At 36.9% G+C, this 19,981-nt stretch overlaps 1 protein-coding gene across 2 annotated transcripts in view; it reads right to left on the bottom strand.

Annotated features, from left to right (window-relative positions):
• Positions 1–2,174: 2,174 nt before the first annotated feature.
• TERF1 (telomeric repeat binding factor 1) overlaps positions 2,175–19,981 on the bottom strand; it is a 43,109-nt gene continuing 25,302 nt past the window's right edge. Inside the window, 4 exon segments of one of the 2 annotated variants that reach the window (NM_001076865.2) lie at positions 2,175–3,392; positions 11,385–11,491; positions 17,363–17,454; positions 18,908–18,967. In NM_001076865.2, coding sequence (NP_001070333.2) covers positions 3,216–3,392; positions 11,385–11,491; positions 17,363–17,454; positions 18,908–18,967 — 436 coding nt within the window. In that variant the 3' untranslated portion in view covers positions 2,175–3,215. 2 annotated transcript variants of the gene reach the window in all.

Here is a 19,981-nt window from a genome sequence, read left to right as displayed (position 1 = left end):
AATGGAGAAAAGAGGCTGAATAATTCAGCCAGAAGGTGAGAGAAAGAACGACATGGGGAGACCAAGCTTCGGTGAACAAGGCCTGCACTTTATTTTCCAAAGTAGTTTTTATACCTTAAGTTATGCATAGAGGATAATGGGGGAAGGGGTAGAGTCATGCAGTAAGCCAGGCTTTCTTCCTGCAAACTTATCATATGCAAAAGTTTAGGTGATTTGCATTATCTTCTGGCCCGGAGGCCTGTTACCATTTTAAGACCCTTTCTTCAGAAAGCTTATTTTTCTCTAAAGGTGATTAGTCAGGCACCACCCTCCAAAAGCATTAGATGAAGTTGCATTCCTACAGGGCAAAGGTGTGGTGGGCTCTAACAAGAAAAAGAATTAACTCAAGGGTCCAAGGTTACAAACATTAAAGCTACCACTTACACCAATTATATTAATCAATACACTGCCAGGGACACAGCAGGTAAGGGATATGGAGACGTAGCAGCAAACCTTGGCCCAACAAGTGAAAAACCCTTCACCAATACAATTTCTAATCAATCTTTTAACTGCTCAAAGGAATCTGTATTTAGATAGTTTAGAACATCTCATGCCTCTCACAGTTGGGAGGCTCTGAGCAATCACATGTGGCCGGAAAAACCTATTCTGGCAGGCTAGAGGAATCCCAAAGGAGTTTGTAGGTTGAAACATTGTCACACCCAGGAATTATTAACTGGAGCTGTAAGTTAACTCTTTTTTTTTTTTTCAGAGAGAGGTAGTGGGGGACAGCCCCCCGTAAAGTCAGAGGTGTAGGTGAGAGCACAAAGCAGAAAGTAGGCAGATTCTGGTTTTGGGGGTGGATGCTCGAGAATTTCCAGGGGGACTCCTGAGGATTGATCAGGCCTTTGCGTATGCTGAGCCTCCTTCCTCATGACCTTTGCCACGGGCGGAGCTCCTGCTCCCCGCAGACAGGGAAGCCTGGCATGTTGCAGTTCACGGGGTCGCAGTTGGACACTACTGAGCAACTGAACTGACTTTCTTCTCCAGGCTCTTCAATCTGTCTGCTGTCTCCGACCCCAGGCAGATGTAGGCACCACTTTTAAAGCCCATGAGTTCATAAGGGGCAAAACAAAGGCAAATCTCTGAACCCTCAGGGAACTGCCAGACATGGAAACACTCCACCACAACTCTGAGCACAAGGTCTGTGTTGGCCTCTCCCCCATCACCAAACTACACCCCAACACATATCACTGGTCCCTCAAGCAGGCTAAGGAAAACCACCAGAATGCGCTACAATTTAGCAGCCTCTTTTTTCCATTAAGCACCCCCCATTTATTAGATTCGTTTCAAAAAGTTGATTCTAATATTTTTTTTTGCCAGCTTAATATTTGCTTCAGAAAAAGGAAGGCTCTCTGGAACTCCCCACTTTGTCACTCTCTATGTAACCTTTTTAATGACTGTTTTAGAAATGAAGGGCAGATTAGTGGTTGCCAAGGGTTGGAGGAATGATGTAGGAGAGATGACTGCCAACAGAAGGGATCCTCATGGTGTTGGAGTATCTTGCCTGTTGTAGATACATGCACCCACACAAGTGATAAGTTGTTTGGAATTACATATACCGTACACATGTGGTACAAGACTGGGAAAATCCAGGTAAAACTGAAGATTTATATCAATAATCTGATGGTGACTTACTGTGGTTTAACTGACACTGGGGGAAGCTGGAGCAGGTGTACAAGGACCTATTATTTCTTACAACTGTATGTGAGTCTAGATGTCTGAATAAATTTCAGTTTAAAAATTCAAAATATTCAGATAAAAATGAGGAAGCATTTAGGAATACAATAACCCAATTTATTTCACTTTTCTATGGGTCCACAAGTTATATAATAAAAATCTATGCTTACATAAATCTATAACAGTTCTTTAATTAAAAATAAAATTCTAAGTAAGAAAGCACCACATTATAGCATAATTCATAGTGATCTTTTTTAGTGGCACATGAAATAACCGAGCATCTTACAGCTCCTGGCAGTTTAGATTTGATGATTTAGGGTGTCTGGAAAGAGGCTGACAAACTGGTCTATTTTGGCTCATAAATAAAAGCCATCAGCTTTGGCACTGATCATCAAAATGTCTGCAGTAAACACGATGACGGTAACCAGTACTGTAGCAGGACAGATAGAACCAGGAAACATTATCCACGTTTTAATTTATTATACATATAAGACAACAAACTCAGGAACAATGAGAAAGTAATGTATAAAACTTTAATAAGAAAAACAAATGACAAAATAATTACTTAATTTTTGTACAAATACTTAAGCATTTTCACATACTTGTTAATAAAACATACATAACTCAAAATGCTAAATAATTCTAGTTTTTGACAAATTCTCTAAAGACCATGTTGGTAAAAACTCAAAAGTTGTCCAATAAGGTGTGCAGGATCTTGTTTATCTACTATTTATCATAGACATTAAAATTATTATGTTTAAAGCCAATTTAAACATTTACAGAATGCCATTTAGGCCCGATATTTATCTAATTAAATGAAAATATCGGAGAAACTTATATTTATGGCACCAGGTTATAAAGAAGCTTTATTTAAACTATCTCTGTCAAAGTTTTAACACCAGAACCAAAGTCAAATGTACCTACATGAAACATAAGCTATTCTTGGTAGTAGCATAAACTTTGTCCTATGGGTATTACATTTTCAAGTTTTTTCCTTTATATGAAACTACTTAAAAGGAAAATTTAAGTATATCTCATAGATTACTTTGTACATTTATCATTCTATAAGCTAATGTGTTAGCAATTAACGGATTAAGGTCATAAATCATTACGCCTTATGTCAAAGGCCTCTTATTCACTGATTTAGAAACTTCACTCTTATATGTGTCACAGAGTTGAAGTCAGCCCACACATATACAGCAGGTTAACAGCAATATATTTTTCCTCTAATCAGGCTTTCACTTTTTTATTGGAATAGGGTTTGGAGGTAGGAGGATTGAAAGCACTAGGGTTCAAAAAAATTTACTTTTTTTATCAAAGGAAAAAGATTCTTAAAGAATACAATGACGGTAATGCTCTTACAGCACAAATTCTCATACTGAGTAACTGTGCCACAGAAAAAATGTTGTAATGCTTTAAACAGAATTTTGACCAACTTTCAAACAACATGCAGTGATTAGAGTGTTAAACTGTCATCTCATCAAGCTCTGCAAACACTCTCAGTCTTCACTGTCCGAACAGATCAGTTTTAGCTTCTTCATAGTCCTCCATCTGTCTTTCAACATGACGCTTGTCCGGTTGTTGAATTCATAATGTGATAGTATTTTAGACCAATTTCCCTCTCCATATTTCCTCACACCAGATCTCAGATTCTTGTCTTCTTCCCAAAGCCATGCCTTTTGATGAAAAGTAGGACAGTTAATCACAGAACCAGTTCTTGACAAACAGCATTAGTTTCAGGTGGACAACATAATGATCCAGTATCATACATATTGTGAAATGATCATCACAGTAAGTCTAGCTAACCTCTGTCAAAAGTGGATAAAAAGTAGAACAGTTATTCACAGAAACAATTCTTTAACATATCTAAATACAAATTTTTAAAAAACCAATATGTTACAATTTCTTAATGGTGGAAGAGATTCTGTGAACATATCTTAGATTTCTGTAAGAACTTGTGGTGATATTATCAAGGGTCCTGACTACATTATGCATGACACACTATGGCTCTTCACAATAAACTGTGGAAAATTCTGAAAGAGAGGGGAATACCAGACCACCTGATCTGCCTCTTGAGAAATTTGTATGCAGGTCAGGAAGCGACAGTTAGAACTGGACATGGAACAACAGACTGATTCCAAATAGGAAAAGGAGTACGTCAAGGCTGTATATTGTCACCCTGCTTATTTAATTTATGTGCAGAGTACATCACGAAAAATGCTGGGCTGGAAGAAGCACAAGCTGGAATTAAGATTGCCGGGAGAAATATCAATAACCTCAGATATGCAGATGACACCACCCTTATGGCAGAAAGTGAAGAGGAACGAAAAAGCCTCTTGATGAAAGTGAAAGTGGAGAGTGAAAAAGTTGGCTTAAAGCTCAACATTCAGAAAACGAAGATCATGGCATCTGGTCCCATCACTTCATGGGAAATAGATGGGGAAACAGTAGAAACAGTGTCAGACTTTATTTTTGGGGGCTCCAAAATCACTGCAGATGGTGACTGCAGCCATGAAATTAAAAGACACTTACTCCTTGGAAGGAAAGTTATGACCAACCTAGACAGCATATTCAAAAGCAGAGACATTACTTTGCCAACAAAGGTTCGTCTAGTCAAGGCTATGGTTTTTCCTGTGGTCATGTATGGATGTGAGAGTTGGACTGTGAAGAAGGCTGAGCACCAAAGAATTGATGCTTTTGAACTGTGGTGCTGGAGAAGACTCTTGAGAGTCTCTTGGACTGAAAGGAGATTCAACCAGTCCATTCTAAAGGAGATCAGCCCTGGGATTTCTTTGGAAGGAATGATGCTAAAGCTGAAACTCCAGTACTTTGGCCACCTCCTGCAAAGAGTTGACTCATTGGAAAAGACTTTGATGCTGGGAGGGATTGGGGGCAAGAGGAGAAGGGGACAACAGAGGATGAGATGGCTGGATGGCATCACTGACTCGATGGACATGAGTCTGAGTGAACTCCGGGAGTTGGTGATGGACAGGGAGGCCTGGCGTGCTGTGATGCATGGGGTCGCAAAGAGTCGGACATGATGGAGCGACTGATCTGATCTGATCTGACTATGGCTCTGCTGCCCCAAATCAGACAGCTATAAGGTTTGAGAACTAAATACAAACCCAATTTGTCTGACTTAAGCCCATAATGTCTCTTAAAATTCTATAGCTGTTAATAAAATTAAATAATTTAAATAAAATAAAAATTTATTAAAGTTAATTAAAATAAAATTTAATAAAATAAAATAATTTAATAAAATAAAATAAAATTCTACAGCTGTTAACAGGTTAGAGATGTGTCCCTCACCCTCTTCCTCTCTCTCATGCGTGCTCAGTCATGTCCAACTTTTTGCGACCCCATGGACTGCAGCCGGCCAGGCTCCTCTGCCCATGGAATTCTCCAGGCAAGAATACTGGAGTATTTCTTCTTCCAGTATTCTTTCTTCCTCCAGGGGATCTTTCCAACCCAGGGACTGAACCCGAGTCTCCTGTGTCTACAGTACCGGCAGGTGAGTTCTTTACCGCTAGTGCCCACCTGGGAAGCCTTAGAGATGTGTAGAATTCATATAATACCAAATAGAACTTATGAATATTTAATTCTTCCCTAATGAACTCAGTGAAAACCCTGTTCTATGTTGGGCAAGGTAGACACACACATAAAACTAAAATCTTCTCACTTTCTCCAACAGACTTCTGAGAACTCAACTAACACAAACTAATTAAAGATACATTATTTTGTTTTTGGAGAAAATGATTAAAAAATTTTAAAAATCAAATTCTGTATTATACATAGAAAAAATTACTGATACCTGGCATTTGCTAGAGGTGACCAACTAACTATTCCTTCTGCTGACATGCTGAGAAGCAATACGTAGGGTCATCTGAATGATTATTTACTGTTTCTGAACTACGAATGCTTTCCCCAGCTGACTCACATTTGGTTTAAAAATTCATCCATCATCAGTCATGAAAGGGCAAATACTGAATGATTTCACTTACGTGAGATATCTACAGTAGTCAGAAACAGAAAGTAGAATGACGGTTGCTGGGAACAGGGGGAAGGGAAATAGGGGGCTGTCTAATAAGCACCGTGTTTCAATTTCGCAAGATGAAAAAGCTCTGGAGGCTGCTGTACGACAGTGTGAACGCATTTAATGCCAGTGAATCATACACTTAAAAAACAATTAAGGTGACATATTTTATGCTATGTTTTACTACAAATACATTTTTAAAATCAATAAAGGTCTTGAGTAGACAATTCTCCAAAAAAGATATATAAATAGCCAATAAGCACTTGAAAACATGCTCAATGTCACTTAATCATTAAGGAAAAGCAAATCCAAAACCCTAGAAGATATTGCCTCAAACCCATTAGGAGGTACACCATGAAACAAACAACCGAACACAGAAAATAACACGTGCTGGTGAGGATGTGGAGAAATTGGGACTCTTATGTGTTCTTGGTGGGAATGAAAACTTGTGCGACTGCAAGGGAAAACAGTGTGGTGGTTCCTCAAAAATTAAAAGCATCATGTGACCCAACAACTCTACCTGTGAGTAGAATTCTATATTCTTTTGTATACAGCCAAAAGAACTGAATGCAGAGACTTGAAATTTGCACACTCCTGTTGACAGCCGTATTACACATAACAGACAAAAAGTGGTATATAAATACAATATCATCAGCCTTAAAAAAGGAAGATTCTGACACATACTACAAGGGAAATGATCTTGTCCTCAAAGTAAATGAGGACATTATGCTAAGTGCAAGAAGTCAAATACAAAAGAAAAAATACTGTAGATTTCCACTTATATGAGGTACCTACAAGAGTCAAATTGAGAGAAAGTAGAAAGTTGGTTGCCAGATGCTTGTGGGGGTGGGGTGAATGAGACATTACTGTTTAATGGTTACAGAGTTTCAGTTTTGTAAGATAAAAAGAGCTCTGTGGATGAATGGTGGTAATGGTAGCACAGGAGGTGTTTAATGACACTGAACTATACACTTTAAAATGGCTAAGATGGCAATTGAATATTCATTGGAATATTGGACTGATGCCAAAGCTTCAAAACTTTGGCCACTTGATGCGAGGAGCTGACTCATTTGGAAAAGACCTTGATGCTGGGAAAGACTGAAGGCAAGAGGAGAAGGGGACGACAGAGAATGAGATGGTTGGATGGCATCACTGACTCAATGGACATGGTTTGCGCAAACTCCGGGAGATAGTGAAGGCCAGGAAGACTGGTGTGCTGCAGTGCACGGGGTCACAAAGAGCTGGACATGACTTAATGACTGAACAATAACAAGATGACAATTAAAAAAAAGAGGAAAAAAAAAAAAAGAATCCAGCTCAACTGTCTGACACACCAAAAAGAAACTCAAGGTGCTTGTAGACAAACATGAGATCAAAATTATCTTGTGTACAACTCAGTGCCATAAAACTGGCAGTGATTATCATGCCAGACTTCCTACAGAAGTCTGAGCTGTCGCCTATCAGCAATGGTGCTGCCTACAAGTGTAAGACTACTCACCTTCTAGACAAAGACCAACATCTGTCCTATGACCTGTCCTGTCGAGCCAGCCCACTTCCCTCACCAGTCACCACTCCTAAAAGCCTCACCACACTGCTCATTACTAACTGACACAAAACCAAAGGAGATATAAATTCTGCATGTGTGCAGTAAGGAGTTTAAAGGGGAGAGGAATGTACTTATTGATTAATCTCTGGGTTCACGTAAATCTTCTGAGAATGTGATGAAGGCTATGGATCCATTTTGCAGACAAGTGAAGATACATAAAATTTTACATGAAATTTCAGGAGCCATTTAGAATCCCCTTAAGAAAACCTATCAATTCTATGGTCCTTCAAGTTAAAAATTTTTGTTGTATAAGAAGCTGCCACACATTTATTCTGTTTTAAAAAGTAGCTTTTGATTTATGCAAATCTCATATAGATAGCTGGAGAAGGCAATGGCAACCCACTCCAGTACTCTTGCCTGGAGAATCCCAGGGACAGAGGAGCCTAGTGGGCTGCCGTCTATGGGGTAGCACAGAATTGGACACGACTGAAACGACTTAGCAGCAGCAGCAGCAGCATATACATAGCACTGTTTCCTTGTTTTAATCTCAGTAATATTTAATACAGAGCACAGATGATATCTGATAAAATACAAAAGCCTGTTTCTCTGAAGAAATAACGTTCTCTGCTTGAATACTAGGTTCCTGAGTGCAACCAAAGTTTAAATGGTATTTCCAGTAGATCATATACAGCAAGGGTTAGGCAGGCTACTGCCCCCTGTACAGCACCGGAGCTAAACAATGGTTTTTACATTTTAAAAAGTTGTTTTCAATAAAAAGAAGAATACGTGACAGAAACTGTATATGGCTCACTGCTTTATACAAAGTTTGTCAACCTCTGATCTAGAAGTTATAATTTTGTCAGTAAAAGTTAATTGAAAACCACAATGTTTAACATTAAACATTTAATTTTTTTTTCTTCCATTGAAAACGAGCAACTATAACTTGATATATTATTGTTACTTCATGATTATGGCTTATATTGTTTGATCTGAATGCTTTTTTATACAGTCCTTGCTTAATTTCATCTATGATTTAAAGAGGAAAAAGTCTTAAAAAACACCATATGGAATATATCAGTAATCATATAGCAAACAGAAACTATACTCTTCCATCCCTGGTTGGGGAACTAGGATCATGCAAGCCACACAGCGTAGCCAAAAACAAAAACAGAAGTTTAGAAAACTTAAAGAGGTCAACCTCTATTGTTCATAGATGGAACTGAATAAGTGACACAATGGACTTATCAGTGTTAAGATTAGAAAGAAAATATAAGGATAGCACAATTTTATAAGTCTACTTTTTTGCTTAAAACTCTTTCATTTCTTTATTTTGTACAGGTGACCTATTATACTAGATTCTCGTCATAATGACACCTGGTTAACTTAGAGTCTAAGATAATGTATTTCAGGACAAAAGCAACAACTGTGCCCTTGGTACTATTCTCTTTTTGTCTTTTGCTTTTCTTGAGAAAAATAAAATTAAATCCAGCCATGCCCATAACTCAAGATATAGACAGCATGGGACAAATTAAAATGCACCAATCTTTTCTTTCCTTAAGGCTAAAAAGTTATACAAAAGTTATATTTTTAAATTGCATATCATTTTTAACGCCTTTTAGAAAAAAACCCAATGTTTTAAAAATGGTATCATTTATTTACACCAACAGAGTCCTTGGGTCTAGTGCTATGTCAGCAAACGGCACAGGCATTTTGCACTTTCCTATCTGTTGAAATGTATACATTCTAGCCTAGTTTGGTCTATTTTTAAAGCCTGATTTGGTGTAAATAATCAAGTCAAAAATGGAAACTTTGAAATATGTAATGAACAACTATCTTCCACTGGTCCATGTAAATAATTTCAAAAGCATCTATTTTATCTGATAAATAACAAGTCTATACTTTGGAGAAGGGATTGTTTCTTACAAGGCCACTAGGCAAGCTATAGGCTTGCTCTACCATATTCTCCAGTGATGACCTGATGACTCAAAGGTCTGCTCCTACCTACCCCCTTTATTTCTCTCAGATGAGAGAAAGCCAGAGCTAAAGTGGTGACCTCTCTCTCCCATGACACAAAACCTTCAGGTTGGCTTTGTTCAGGAATATGGAGATCTCAGACCATAATGCTGAGGAAGCTGCCAGAGGCTCAACTTTTCTAGAAACTGAGAACCAGAGTAGTCCCCAAACAGAAAGAAAGCTTGTGTGTGTCTCTGAGAATAGAACCTACCAGTTTTCTGCCCGTTTCCTTTCTGCCTCAGAGGAAAGATATGGGAGGCAAACATAATCATATAAAATACTAATTTTAAAAAAGCAGCTGGATTTAGAGACTTGATTTCTAGTCTTCATTATAAAGCACATATTCTTGTGGGTTCACAACTGAGTATTATGTATTGGCACCATCCAACGCAGGACATTTTTTCCTAAGGGCCAACTGGATTTTTCCCCCTAAACAAAGCTTTTATACTGAGCAGATGCTGTGTCACGATTGTGGTGGTGCAGTTTTGATATCCTCTAAAGTTTATGGATTCATAAAACAGGAAAGAGTAAACCATCAGTCTGAAAGCACAGTCCATTCCTCCCACCGTCTGCAGTAACGTGTGGATGTTACTTTAAACAGTGTGCCCTTGTGCTGCTCAAGTCCAGCTGGTCTACCACCCCAGGGTCCATATTTAAACATCAAATGATTGAGAAAAGGGGCTTTGGAAGAGCTTTATGAACTGAAATATCCTTCCAGTTCATCATTCAGATTCCTCAACAGGAGTTGGGAATAACATTCTTTTCATCTTTCCTATCTTTTTTCTCTTACTGTGAAAAATAATAGTCGACCTCAAGACACAGACTGAACGCACTGCCTGCTGAGACAGGACTGTGGGTTTGTTTCCTGGTCATACCTGCATGTTGGTGCTCAATGTAGCGTAGACATGTTTTAAAATAAAACAGATGATGTATATTAAACAGTGATATCATTTATAATTTAAAAATACTGTATAATAATTCCCATTACATACCATCCATGGGGAAAAAGTCTTTATTGTTGAAAGCCATTTACTTTTCTTCTGAATAAATTTACAAAGGAAGGCCTCTTTTTAAATTGTGATAAGGCAGGCAAATATGTCTTTGTTTGTTTAACATACAAATGCAGGAGAAAGAAACTGTCCAAGACTACTGCAGTCAAAATTTTTAAAGAATCCAAATCTCAATACAAAATAAAATAAAATTGGTCACTCATCTAACAAGTTATCCCACCAAAATGCCAACAGTAGAAAGCTAAAAATAAAACCAGACACAGAATTTTTGGCATAATAGTGATAGACAATATCACCTGTATTTAATTGTGCAGTTGATATCCCACATGTTGTTTCAAATATAAAAAAAAGAGAAACTGTTTTCTTGATGTATATCTCTAAGTAACACCTATAATTCCATTTAGAACTGTTACCAGAAGAACCAAAGGGAAAGATAAATATATAAGGTAGAGACTTTTGGATTTTAGACCAACCTGGAGAGTCCAGGACTTGATCCTACCCCAGCATATCAACAATGAACCATTTGCAAATAGCTTATCAAAAAAGAAAATCATCTTAAATAATTTACTCATCTTACTGTAAACAACTAGAAAACCAGATAAAATACAGTAAACAATGATTTCAGCAACTAGAGATAGCACAGGACTATAATCACTGTGAGAAAAAACAAATGAGTGAACCCTAAAACTGACTCAGCTTTCTGAATAGAAAAATTCTATATCAAATGGTATCTCCTTTTTTAAAGCACACAAAAATCTTAAACTGAACCTATGTTAGAAAGATATGAAAATAAGTTTATCATGTGGATTTAAGTTTTACCCTACATCTGATGAACGGACTGTAGGATGGATAATTCTAAATAAATGTCATTAATACCCAAGATTATCTTTAAAATGTGAGTGAACTCTGAACAGGCATTTTGATCAACTTATCTAAGGTGGCAAAGAGGAAACATTTTATTCTCAAGATTTTTTTAGAGTTGAACAGAAATAATGTGAAATAATCACAATTACTCCTTATGACTTTAATATACATTAAGCATTATTAAATTAAAATAAACAAGTACCTGTTTTTTCCTAGACCGATGCTTTTCAGGAGTTACAGGCTGACTTTTTAAAATACGTGTTCTCTTACTTTCAGTGGCTCGTCTACTGTTCTTTTTCTTTCTTCCACCTAAAAGCAGAAACACTGTCATCAAAAACTGTCCCACATTAAAAGAATTATATTTTTAAAGGTTATCATGAAATTCCTATTTATTTTATAGCTATTTAAAAAAACCTGTTTAATCTTTTTCCTTTGAATCTGGAAGCAGTATGGTATAAATGCAAAAATCAGCCTTTGAAAATCAGGGGGCATGTGTTTCCTTTCCAACAAGGGCTTGGCAGAATCGCTCCTGCAGAGGGTGGCAAGAAGGGGCACTCTGCCATCAATGAGATGGTGATCAGAGATGACACCATCAACATCCACAAATATATCAATGGAGTAGGTTTCAAGAAGCACCTGTGGGGGCTTCCCTGGTAGTCCAGTGGTTGAGAATTTATGTGCCAATGCAGGAGACACAGTGTTCAATTCTTGCTCCGGGAGGACCCCATATGCTGTGGGCAGCTAAGCCCAGGTGCCCAGAGCCCAGGCTCTGCAATCAGAGAAGCCACAGCAGTGAGAAGCCCACACACCATAACGAGAGTTGCCCTGAAGCCTGCACACAGTAGCAAAGACCCAGTGCAGCCAAAAAGAAAGAAAGAAGTCCCTCTGGCACTCAAAGAGATCTGGAAATACGCCACGAAGGAGATGAGAACTCCGTATGCATGCACTGACCGTGGGCTCAACAAAGCTGCCTGGGCCAAAAAAATAAGGAATGTCTCATACTGCATCTAGCTGTGTGCGGTTGTCTCAGAAAATGTAATGAGGATTCATCAAAGAAGACTTATATATTCTTTATCTATTTAACTACCACCACTTTAAAAAAATCTAGATAATGTGAATGAGGACTAACTGCTGATTGTCAAAGTTACAGAGCTTCAAAAAAAAAAAAAAGAATGAAAAAAAAATCAGAGGGGATGTGCTTTGCATCTTGACTCTTTCATGCCTTTGAACAAGCCATTTCACCTCCCAATGCCTGTCTTTTCATCATCTGCAAAAAAAAGGAATATTTACCTTATAGGATCATTGTAGTTTCTTAAAATAATGTTTAAGGAATATCTGACACAGTGTAAGAAATAAATCTTTCTCTCTTATTTACAGTTTAGTAAGATAAATGTATATGCAACTGAAAAGAAATAGAATGGTCATTATTGAAAGAAAATTGTATATATATAGTTGATCCTTGAATGATGCGGTTTTCAACTACATAGGTTCACTTATACAGATTTTAAAAAATAAATACAGTATCTGTTTTCATTTTACAAATCTTTTTAAATGTGCAGAAAAGTTTATGTTCGATTATATTGACAATATGTGGAATCAAAAGAACTAGGGTTTGAATTCTGATTTTATGCCACCTGTTTCAGCTGCCTACCCTCAGATAAGTCACTTATCAATCCCTTTGTTTCTGAGGCAGAGAGAGCAGTATGTGTTGACTGCAAAGAGTTGGAGCCCCTCATCCCTACTGTACTGTACAGAAACCTAAAAGAATCTACACATAGAATTTAAAAAGGGTTTAGCAAGATGGTTCCATACAAGATCAATAAACAAAACTCAACAGTATTTCTGTACATTAGCCAACAGTTAAAATATTTAAATAATCAAAAGATAATATTTACAATAGTAATGAAATATAAAACATGCTTAGGGATAAATCTAGCAAAAGTAGTCAACATCTACATGCAGTAAATTATAAAGTTTTACTATATTTGTAAGTGTGTATACACACACATACATGCTGTAAGAAAAATATACATAAGACAATCTAAATAGAGAAATGCTTTTGTGCATAGGAAGACAATATAAATGTGTCAGCTCTCTCCAAAATTATCTATCACAATGTAATTTCAAATAAAATTTCAATAGGGTTCTTTGTAGAACTTAACAAGATTATTCTAAAATTATGTCTTAGGAGAGGTAATTAATCATAAGCTCTGAGCATTCCTATAGTTCTTGCTAAGACTTTACTAAACAGTTTCTGCAGTTAGTCAGGTACCTAAATAGGTCACCAGAACCACAGGCTGACCACCATGTAACTACTCTCTCCTGGAGAAGGGAACTGGATTATTTGCTACAATGTTTTGCTTGTTGCTTACTCAAAAAGTACCCTTGGGCCCAAGTTCCTCTTTGCAGTACAACCTACAGCCTGTGCTGCATCTACCTGGGTGCATTACGCTGTCTTTGGGACCTGGCGAGGGAAACCAGCACAACTATGCTGTTACCATACAAAATCTGCTGTACTGTAGCAAACTGTCCTGTTCCGACCCATTAAGTCTCGTTGTACACTTTCTGGCACCTATGGAGTGGTAGCAGCTTCACTGCTTGCAATCTTTTATGAAGTTTCCTCCCGCCCCCGACAATATGGAAGACCAAAACACCAGCAATACTTAAGATGTTCCTAAAGAATAAGAGGATGATGAAGGAAATTACTCTGTCACATACTGAGTTATTTCTAAACTACAGTAATACAGATGATATGGTATCACTGCAGCGGGAGACCATATGTGTTGTAAGGCTAATGGAAACCACACCAGTTATGAACAGAGATTTTCATATTGTGAATTGTTCAAACAGGTGCTAGAGGACTAAAAAGGCAAAAATAAATTAACAGATTAACAATGAAGAGAAATTCATAACCATAGCTGGAGACTTCAATACTTCTTTCTCTCAGTAATTAGTAGAACAAGAAGACAAAAAATAAGCATGCATATAGAACATCTGAAAAGCACTATGAATCAATTTGACCTAATCGACATTTATAACACTGTATACTCAACGACAGCAGAATTCACATTCTTAAGTGTATATATATCAACAGTCACCAAGGTAAGACCATATTCTAGGCCATAAAGCTAGTTTTAAAAAAGAAAAAGAAATCCTACAAAGTATACCCTCAGGCTGGAACAGAATTAACTGTAAATCATTAATAGAAAAATACCTAGAATATCTTTAAATATTTGAAAATTTAACAAACAGCTTCTTAATAGTCCAGATGATCAAAGAGAAAAGTCTCAAGGGAAATAAAAAATACATTTTGATGAAAATAAAAATATAACATATAGGGATGAAACTAAGGCAGTAAGTAATAAAAGGAGAATTTATAGCATTAAATGCACAGTTTAGAAAAACTGGGCACCTATGAAGAAAAAGCCACTCATATACAAAGGGAGGCGAGTCAGGTTGATATCAAAAGACTGTCCACAGCAACACTCATCAAGTTAGAAAATAGAGAAACAAAATCTGTAAAGTTGTGAGGAAAAGTATTTCCAAAGAATACTATAGTCAAATCTTTTTTTTTTTTTTTGCTAATATCACCCATTACAGCTAAAATCAATCAGTAGTCTAAAGTTTATATTTACTGTTATAGAGGCAATCTGACCCAAGCTATCAAAGCATTTTTTATTATTTATTCTTTATTTTGAAGGAATCATAGTTTACTGATATATTTCTTATGAGATAGCATTTATGTGAACTTCATTGAATCCTTCAGTTTCACCTCTTAAAAATTAAATGTAAATATACTTTTAAGTACATATATAACCTCATCACTTTTAACTAAATTTTTATTTGCTTCGATTCTATCTGACCCTTGAGGCAGTTTATCTATCTCAGCATTTAAGGACATGGGCTCTAAAAAGTCAGAAATGTTATTGTGGCTCTGGTTCTGTTCATGATCTATAATATATGACCAAGGGCTTTCTACACTTAACCTCTTTTTGTCTTGGCTTTCTCACCTGTAAAACGGGGGTGATTAAAAAACAAATGCACTGATTCAGATTGTTTTGAGGATTAAGTGAGTTTATGAGTAAAAAGCTTCTAATTCAAATATTAATCATTTCACCGAATACTGGTGAAATTTTTTTGCATAGAACTTAAGTGATGCAAGAGATGCAGCAGATGTGGGTTTGATCCATGGGTCAGGAAGATCCCCCAGAGGAGGAAATGGCAATCCACTCCAGTATTCTTCCCTGAAAACCTTCATGGATAGTGGGGTCATAAAGGGTTGGACATGACTGGGACTAAGCATGCGCATGCACGCACACACACACATGTATATATTATATATTACTAACAGCTAACAAAAAGTTAAGAAATGTACTAAAACTCACAGGAGCGCCTGTTTAATATCCACAGTCACTGCCAAACCACTCTACAAAGAGATTACAGTCTTCATCAGTCTAATTACTGATCAACTACAGTGTAGAAAGGTGTATGCTTCCATTTCTCTGAACTTTGTATTATGAAATTAAAAGTCCAGGAAAAACCCTCCAATTATTTTAGTTTAGAATTAGGACTCCAGTGCTCACTTTGGCACCACATACACTAAAATTAAAGTTTTGATTCCTAGTCATTTGGCAGCAAATACAGTAAAATTAAAATTTTGATTCCTAGTCATTCCTAGGAACTTCACCAACATGAAGCAAGTATTTCTTTGCCCTATCATTGGCCATCTGCTATGAATAAATTTATTCAATTAATATTTACTGCTTATATTATAGCACAGGGAGCTCTACTCAGTACTCTGCCATGGCCTATATAGGAAAACAATCTAATACAGAGTGTATACATGTATCTGTAAAACAGATTCAACTTGCTGTACACCTGAAACTAACACAACATTGTAAATCAATTATGCATCAATAAAAATTTTTTTAAAGTTTTACCACAGGTCTACCATATACCTGGCATCAAGGTGGTACATCTATTATTTTTATATTGATCATTAAGTATTCAGATTTGAGGCAAAAAGATTTTAAAATCTTTGCATTAGAACACAATAGGTTCAATAAACATTTTTTGAATGAATGCATATCAAGGAGGAATTTACAATCAAATTGTAATTGAAAATAATTATGGACTGCTTTTAAGATTTTTTTGGTTACAGTTGTTTTTTTAATCTAGCAATGTTTTTTATAAGGATAATAAACTCTAAATGCAATGAGGAGAGTAGTTAGATTCTATATATAGCCATCCTCATAATAGTCATGGATTCTGATATTTGAAAATTCACCTACCTGTTGAAAGCTGTAAATCAAAAATCAAAACTTGCAGTGCTTTTGTGGACATGCACAGAGTGGCAAAATACTGAGTCATGTTCCCAGCTGAGGTTAAATGAGGTGAAGCTCTGTCTTCCTATTTCAGTTCCCACACTAGAAATAATTCTTTTTACAGTCTATTTAGTGTTGTATTTTTGGGCTTTCAGGAGGTAATTTTGCTGTTTAAAATGGTTCCCAAGTGTATTGTGGAAATGCTATCTAGGGTTCCTAAGTGCAAGAAGGCTATGTATGATGTTCCTTATAGAAAAAAGTATGTGTGTTAGATAAACATCATTTAGGCATGAGTGACAGGGCTGTTGGCCGTGGATTCAATGTTAATGAATCAATGGTGGTGGTGGTTTAGTTGTTGTCGTGTCTGACTCTTGTGACCCTGACTCTTGCAGGCTAATGGACTGTAGCCTGCCAGGCTCCTATGCCCATGGGATTCTCCAGGCAAGAATACTGGAGTGGGTTGTCATTTCCTTCCCCAGTAATGAGTCAGTAATATATAATAAACAAGGTGTCTTTCAACAAAAACACATAGAACAAAGTTATATTTTGAACAGTTGACCAAAACGTTGTCACCAGAGACTCAAAAGAACCTAACGCTGTACTCCTCTGTAAGTGTTTAGTATTCACTAAGTGTTCAGGATGACTTTACAGAATATTACCATAAATAACAAGCACCAACTCTAACTTTCTAAATTAAGCACCACCTCTAACTAACTCTATGAACCCAAGGGATTTAATCCCTTTGTGTTTTCCTTTTCTGAAGTATGTCTGCGTGTTGAGGTGTTAGGTCAAGGGTTGGACTGCTCTCTAGGAAGTATCAATTATCCACTCCTAAACCTGTAATAAGTGTACTTACTTTGAGGAGTTTCCACTCTTTCCTCTTTCTTATTAAAATCTTGTTGTTGGTTTCCACGTTTCAACTTAGATAAGAAGAGATTTCTGTGAGACCTAAATCAAACACAAAAGCTCGTGATTTGTTCTGCAAAGACTAGAAAGGCTATGGGAAAAGGTAGAGGATTTGTCTCCATCTCTATCTAGGACCTGCTTCTACTTTGGCCTGTTTCCTTTGGTGTTCCCCTTGCTCAGTACCCCATCTTAACCTTTGATCTCTTTAAGCTTTTTGTTGTCAAGACTTTCTGCTCTCCCATCATTTATTTTCTCCACTTCATTTACTCAGAAATCAAGATCCTTCTGGCCTTTCAATTGGAGAAATTTCAAAATTCTTTTACACATGATGGTAGATATCATGATTATAGATTCTGAAAAAGGGCTTTTTGGAAAGGTAAGATGGTTTGGAAATATAGGAAGGGGCAGAAATTTTGGACAATTCTGCAAAGTTTGTATTATTATAATTTATAAAGGAGCAAACTAAAATAAGAGGGGGAAAAAGTTCACTTAAGCTTAGGCAGCTCTTTTATTATCACCTAAAATCTACATCTTTACCCCTGTAAATGCTAATGCAACCACAAATGTGTTCCCTCCCTTCTCAAATTTTCTGTGTGCTCTGGAATGCCAGTCTCAACTTCTATGCCTTGTCTAAAGTTTAGCTCTCCCCTGGGTACACCATTTCTCTGTTTGTGGCCTTGAGTAGAGATTAGCTTCATCTTCCACATTCCATGAATCAGAGGGTTTTGCAGGTAGGTCTCTATACTTCCTGTTTCCTAATGTCACTTTCAGGATTCTGTTTCCATAGAAACCTCAGCCTTTGAGGATTCATGCCATTGAGGCATATTGCCATTTACTGTTTTCCATAATCATTTGTTATCCTTCCAAAGCACTTCCCATCATTCACAGATCTTTTTCTAACTGCTGCCATTACCATGAATTATTTCCATGTTTACATGAATAAACCAAATAACATCCTTGCCCCTTAATTCCTCATCTCCAGTGACCTCCTCCACACCAAATCAGCCACCCCCTTCCAAGGTTCCACTTAGCATCCCAACTGCTCTATACTTGGCAATCACTCATGTAGACTTTCTGCTCTGAGTATGCTACACTGTCTGTTAACAAAATTTCTAGCAGATTAAAGAGTTTTTAAAATAATTTCTTAAAATCAGGATTTGGGACATTATCAGAAATGTAACCTCCATCCCTTTCCTGCCCTAGCATCATGCCCTTGTTTCTGACAGATTCAAGTTTACTAGTTATCTGCTTTAAATTCAAGGACTCCCTGCTTGTGTGCTCCTTGCAGAAACAATGTGAAACAACCCAGGATCTGAAGAGGCAGGTCTCCACAGTTTGCCATTTCAAGGGTCTTAATATCTGTTGAGGTCTTAATATCTTTGTGACATTCTTCAAATCATAGCGTTTGCATGCAGCTATTATAATCTACATAAGTTTGCATGAATTGCTTCAAAGATTTGAAAAGCAGAGAAGAAAAATGTCAAATTTACTTCACCTCAATAAGGATACTGTACCCCATGAGGATTCAGTTACCGCAGACTGTCTGTCACTAACACTTTAAAAGAAGAAAACATTTGTAAGAATGCAAACATAAGAAATTGTTCATAAGGATAGTACTTTCCACACAGTCAAGTCAAATTTCAATTTATAAAAAGCATCTCTGGAAAGAAACTCTGGTAAAATTAGGACCTTTACGTAGTCCACTACAACATGGCTTGTTTTTGCCCAGATGTGCTTTTCAGAGACACCAAATCAATGTCTTTCCCAAACGTAAGTTCAGCAGAGGTGATGCTATAACTGATCATTCACAATGTCACTCTTTCAGAAACCCTCTCAAGGGTCTTTATTACTATGAATTTCTTATCCTACCTAACAGTCTCCAACTGAACTTTTTATAAAATTCTTCTCCTTTGCTATAGTTAAAATTAGCTCCAACAAACACAGCAGGATCATTTACAGCTTCATGCCTTCATCTGGAACTGTTCCTCTCTACTGAAAGGAAATCATTTCCTCTCCCTCCCACCAGTAAACCATCCTCTGAGCCCAGCTCCATGCTCACACTTTCTAGAAGCAGATCATCAACTCCTTCAGCATTTAAGTCTATCAGTGAACTTTAACAACAAATTATGTAATGTCTACTACTGTTTTTGTTTCAAGTTTATAATTCTTATTGCCTCAAACAGTTTATAAGCTTTGCCAGAAGAAAATATTTTTTTCATCTAGTACCGACAGCATAAGCATTTCATCTTTCCTAGCATCTGTCTGACTTCAAAATCACACTTTTGATCCTACCCTTGTTTTACTTGCATCTTATTGATTCTTGCTTTGAAACTGGTGAATTTGATTCCCAGGATGGTTTTAATATTTGCTTGATTCCTAATCTTTACTCTGTATCTAGTTTTTGGTTTTTCTCCTGGTGTCCAGTACCCTACAAGATTTAACGTATGTCTGGTAATGAACTAGGCATCAAGGATTCAAAGCTATTTAAGAACTTTCAAAGAATTCTCCATCTAGAGAGAAATCTACAGGTAAACAGGTATGTTACTATCCAAGATAAGCCCTCCTAAAG

The sequence above is a fragment of the Bos taurus genome, chromosome 14, assembly GCF_002263795.3.
Source record: "Bos taurus isolate L1 Dominette 01449 registration number 42190680 breed Hereford chromosome 14, ARS-UCD2.0, whole genome shotgun sequence".
Lineage (NCBI taxonomy): Eukaryota > Metazoa > Chordata > Mammalia > Artiodactyla > Bovidae > Bos > Bos taurus.
Note: the sequence above shows the minus strand (reverse complement) of the source record. Positions and strands in the feature narration are given on the sequence as shown.